The sequence below is a fragment of the Leptosomus discolor genome, chromosome 8, assembly GCF_034619465.1.
Source record: "Leptosomus discolor isolate bLepDis1 chromosome 8, bLepDis1.hap2, whole genome shotgun sequence".
NCBI classification, from domain to species: domain Eukaryota; kingdom Metazoa; phylum Chordata; class Aves; order Leptosomiformes; family Leptosomidae; genus Leptosomus; species Leptosomus discolor.
The window spans coordinates 7,199,825-7,205,333 of NC_141398.1; the positions used below are offsets into that span (position 1 = coordinate 7,199,825).

General features: G+C 52.0%; 1 protein-coding gene across 1 annotated transcript in view; it reads right to left on the reverse strand.

The window, feature by feature from the left end:
- The window catches only part of IRX1 (iroquois homeobox 1), a 2,020-nt gene extending 1,757 nt beyond the window's left edge, over positions 1–263 (reverse strand). The window contains exon 1 of the mRNA XM_086469437.1: positions 6–263. Within this exon, the coding sequence (XP_086325563.1) occupies positions 6–263 (258 nt within the window). The remainder of the gene's footprint in view (positions 1–5) is intronic.
- Positions 264–5,509: the final 5,246 nt, after the last annotated feature.

Here is a 5,509-nt window from a genome sequence, read left to right on the forward strand (position 1 = left end):
ATTTGGGAGAAGAGGCCGAGGTCGGCGGTGTAGGGCAGGAAGGCGCTGTAGTTGGGGGCGCTGTAGGGGCTGGCGTACATGCCCAGCACCGAGGTGACAGCGGCCGAGCCGCTGCCCAGCTCGGCGCCCGTCGGCCGGCCCGAGGCGGCGGCAGCGGCGGCGGCGGCGGCGGCGGCGGCGGCCAGTACCCCGGGCCGGTCGCTCCCGTACACCGCCTGGCTGGCGCTGAGATACTGCGGGTAGCCCAGCTGGGGGAAGGACATCTCCGGGGCGCGGGCACAGCGGCGGCGGCACTGGCGGCGGCGGCAGAAGAGGCAGAAATATACAAAAAAAAAAAAGGGGGGGGGGGGGAATTATACAAAAAAAAAAAAAAAAAAAAAAAAAAAAAAAGGGGGAGGAGGGAGCCTGAACAGCCGGGGAGGGAGCGGAACAAACCCGGGCTTCTCTGGAGCTCTCTCTCTTTCTCGCTCTCTCTCTTTTTTTTTTTTTTTTTTTTTTTCTTCCCCCCCTCTCTCTTTACTGGAGTCAGGCAGGGCGAGAGAATAGAAATCGAGCCGATAATTTTCTTTTTTCGTTCTGATTTCTTTCTGTCAGAGATATGTTGCAACCTAGGTATGGAGGAGGAGGAGTGTGGAAGGATTCAGTGGGGTGTCTTTCCTCAAATCTCGGCTCTTCTGTGCTCCTAAATCCCTTAGATGTGATCTGATCAACAATTGAGCTCCAACTGATGTGTCTGCCCTTAGGTCCTAGGCTGATCTTTCAGATACAATTTGAAGTTGATGTTTTGATTGGCACCCACTTGAGCTGCAAGCACCGCCCCCAGACCCCCCCCCCAGCCCCAGCCCGCCCCCCTCGGTGCAGCACGTGGTGCACAGCCCAGCCCGGGCCACTTTCCTCGGTGCCTGCGTGTGTGTGTGCGTGTGTGTGTGTGCGTGTGTGTGTGTGCGCGTGTGTCCGCGCAGCTGCTGTGCTGTGCTCTGTGTGTGTGTGTATTTAATGTTTAGCAATGGGCTCCTTTCAGAAAAGCCCCCACTGCTGTATGACAACCTGTCTACACGATTTTACAGCTGTCCAACATTGGGGTTTTGCTGTTTCGCAGCCTTAGTGTGTCCCCTTTTAACAAAAACAACTGTGTTGGTGTTTTTTTTTCCACCTTTAACATTGAGTCCCCCTTGTCGTCGTTGGACTCAGGAACAAACGAGTGGCCGTGAGAGGAAAAGGGGGCTTTGCAGCCAGGCGACTTGTAACAATTTACCACTAAAAAAAAAAAAAAAGCAAGCAAGCAAGAAAGAAAGAAAGAAAGAAAGAAAGAAGGAAAGGAAAGAAAGAAAGAAAGAAAAAAGACATGTAAATAAATAAATAAATAAATAAATAAAGCCGGTCTATCTATAGCAACCCACAAACGCCACACACACACACAACTTTGCTGAAAGTCAAAAGGCTCCTAGCAGTTCTTCCCAGAAGAATTTTCAGTTTAAAAAAAAAAAAAAAAAAAAAAGACCCTCAGCGATCCGCCCCCCCTGCCGCCCTTTCTCCTCCTCATGCCCTGCCGACCGACTGACACTCGGGGACAATTATCAGAGGCATTGCGACAGTTCTCGGAATATTAGCAATAAATAATCCCGCAAATCAACAGCGGCGACATGTATGCCGAGGGGCACAGAAGACCCCCAGCCCTCGCCCCCCAGCCGGGGGGGGGGGGGGGGAGGCTGAGTGGTTGTCGATTGGCAAAACTTCCATCCCCTCCTTCAGCGGGGACCGAAGCAAACGCATAGTAGGGGGCGGGGGGGGGGGGGGGGGGGGAGGGGGCACGAAAGGACCAAACCGAACTGTTGCTATTATCGTTATTAACAGCGATGATTAGAGGAAGGGATTTTAATTTTTTTTTTTTTCCGTCTTCTTCCCCTTTTCCCCTTGGAGCGGGGTGGAAGGTGCAGCGGGAGACAAAGGGCTCCTCTGCGAGGGACCTAGGGACTCGGTCGCCTTGAAGGAGATGACTTGTCACCGCCGTGACCTACCCCCGGTGTCACCCCCTTCCTCGACGTGGCGGGGCTCTCCCGTACCCCTCCGGGGCTGGCAGAGCCTCGCACCGCCCGGCCAGCACCGCAAACTTTCCTTTTCCTACCGCTGCCGAGGCCCTCCCACCCCCCTCGCCCCCCCAACTGGGGGAAACTGGGAGTATGGAGGCGGTGGGCCGAGGGCTGGGCGTTCCTTGCCCCGACCCTCCCAGCCCCAGTGGGGCTGCCCGGGGGCCGCTCTGCCCCACAAATGCGATCCGGAGGGCACCGGCCGGGCGCTGCCGCCACCGCGGAGCGGCCCCGCGGAGGGGCGCGGAGCTGCCGCCCTCGCCGCCGCCGCCGTCCCCGCCGCTCAGGAGCTCCGTCTTTGTGCTGAAGGGGCGGACGGGGCCGCCGAGCTCTTCCTCACGGCGCGGAGGGAGCCGCGGAGGCGAAGGGCCGCTGCTTTTCGGGATGCAAGTGTTTTCGGGATGCGAGCGTTTGGAGGGCGGAGGGAAGAAAGAAGGCCCGGGGTGGAAGGGGGGGGGGGGGGCGCACCGGTGTCTCTCTCCTTTTCCCGAGCTCAGGACGAGAGCCTAAAATCCGCGGGGCTTCGCTCCCCTTCTCCGAGCTTGCAGGCGGGGGTTCAGCAAAACACGACGGGTCCCGCCGCTGGAGCGGGGGGCGGGGGGGGGGGGGGGGGGGGAGGAGATGCTTCCCCTCCCGCAAAAACGCCCCTGCGGGATGTCTCTAACCCCGGCCAGCCCTCCTCTCCCCGCGCTCCAGGGAACCGCTCCGTGTCACAGAGTTGGTTAAACTTCCTTCCCCCCTCAGCTGGGAATAGCGAGTTTGCCCCTTCCTATGCCTAACGGGCGGGGGGGGGGGGGGGGGGGGGGGGAGGAGGACCTCCCCCCTCCGCCCCCCCCACCCCTTGCTCCAAAATCTCACCCTCAAATCAGGAGAGCGACCCTCAGACCCAAGTGCACCGCCGTGACAAAGCTGAGCGGGGCTTGAAAACCTGCGGCGGGGTTTTGCGAAGGGAAGGGTCACGTTGGAAGGGCTGCAGGTAAATAAAGGTGAGAGAAGGCAGCGACGCTGCCGAAATCTTCTTAGCGCTTCAGATCTCTGGGTGGAATGTGTATCCAGAAAAGGTTTCCACTTGGAGGCTTAAGAAATGCGAGTCATCCCCTCCCCCACCCGCCCCCATCCTGCTCAGATCGGGTCAGGGGAAACAAAACCAAAAAAAACCAACAAAAAAAGGGGTGAAAAAAAAGTCTCACTTGCTTTTCTATCAGCCCAGCATCTCCTCGGGGCGAACTTTGCTATTCTTCACCTTGCGTGGAAATTAAGCAAATAAATATAAAGTGCAGGTTATCTGTAACGGTGATTTGGGGAAAAAGAAAAAAAAAAAAAAAGAAACAGGACAAAAAATAGGAAGAAAAAAAATAAAACAGAAAAGAAAGAAAGAAACGAAGGAAGAAAGAAACCCGCCGAGAAGGGGGAAAGTTGCAAGACTGGAAGAAGAGCTTTGTTCCTCATCTGCAAAGTTCCCGGCGCAAGGATGAGCACGGTCCTGCGAACGCCATTAATTATGCACAATTCTGATCAGTAAATGCCAATCCCTTACTACGCGATTCCTGCTCCTGCATTGGACATTGCCCATTTTTTTCTGACGGTTTATTAAGTCACTTTAGTAGGCAACCTTTCAAAGCCCTTTTTAATTTCCCCCCCCCCCCCCCCCCCCCCCCCCCCTTGTGCAAGTAAGCTGAGACCAGAGCTGCTACACTAAGCTACTTAGCCTGAAAATCAGTTTAGTGAAGGTCTGGGAGATTCTGGGTTTATTTCCCCCCATACAAGACCTATAGCAGGAGCTTAATAACAAAAGTGCGAAAAGAACGAAACTGTACGGAAAATTACAAACATCAGCAGCAGCTGCCAGAAGCCCCAGGAAAATCTTTCCCTAAACCCAAGACCTAAACAGTCAAAAAGGCTGGTGTGATCACACACACACACACACACACCCCATCTATAAATTAACTTGAAATTTTTAAGAGATGAAATAAAATACTGTGGGGTTTTTAAAAAGTAATTTTAAATATAATTCGGGGGCGGGGGGGGATCTCTTCTTTTTATTCTTTTGTTCTGAGATCTATGTTTTAGTTGCTCGAATGCCTCCTTAACTTTCGCCGAAACGTAACAAAAAGGAGTGCGGTGCCAACTCATTACCCGAACAGCGTTTTTAAAGGCGGCAAAGTGTCACGTAGCAAAAAAGGATTTGGGCTCAGGGTGAAAAGCAGAATCACCTTCCCGTTGGAGAGCGGATGCACATCTGAAAACAGGCGGGAAAGAAATATATAGCAGTGCCGGGTATAATGTGATTATACCTAAGGTAATCGCTTAAAATAAATTGTATACTGTTTAAAGTAAATCGACCTAAATGGCCACGCTCATATAATTCAGAGATCACTGGGCAGATAAACTTCTCCTTAAAGAGCCTTTCTGGAGAAGGAGTTTGCTAAGACAGTGTGATCCTTCCAGTTTCTTAAGGCGATGCTTCCACTGCCAAGAGATTTTCTCTTTATTATTAACAAATCAGTTTTGATAGGGGTCCGATAAGAAATGCAAATCCAGACATAGGGGTCGCTGCTTGGCCGAATTTTAACTAAAGGCTGGTTCTGCAGGAACTGACTAAAGGGTATGTTTGCGAAGAGGATATGTGAAGCTTTAACACTGACTCTACTAAAAAATGAAGTCAGTGATTTTGATCTGCTCCAGATGTCCTAAGAGTGGATATTGCAGTGCTGGGAATCCGCACCGAATATCTGAGGGCACTGATGGTAATCAGCGCAACACATCAGCCAGGGGGGACTGGCAATTGTGATAACCTGCTGCAAATGCGCAGGGCTGGAGATGGCAGTGATAAACCGCTGAAAATATCTTCAAATGGAGATGACAGAGATGTTGAAAGGAGACACCTAACTATGGGGAGAATGGGATACTAAGCAGAGCACAATCTGAGAGCGGAGTTCAGCTCTTTACCAACCTACGCTTCACCCGTGTAATTTCCACAGAGACACACGCGTGTGTGCGCCGTCCCTGTGTGCAGATACACGCGCATAGGGAGCTGTTAGGAAAATTCGGGGTTTATGCGGTGTTGATAATAAGATCTACCAAAAGAAAGGGAGGCTTAAGCGCTAAAGCGCCTTGTTTGTGGCTTGGGAAGAAAAGTTTTCATTTAATTCTGTGACTGCTTTGAAACATCCTGGTAACGATTTCTTTTGCAAATCCTCTCTTGATTTTCAGCTCGCACCGGTAATAGACGAAGAAATTTAAGATGATCTCTTCAGTTAATAGCCTGTTTCAATTTTCTTTCCTGTGGAAAGAACGTGCGGGGGCGGGCGAGGGGATGTTGTGCCAAAAAATAGATTATCCGTATGTTGCTAATTTTCTGACTGTTCTCACCAGGTACTTTCACTGTCTTTTTTTTTTTTTTTTTTTTTTTTTTTTTTTTT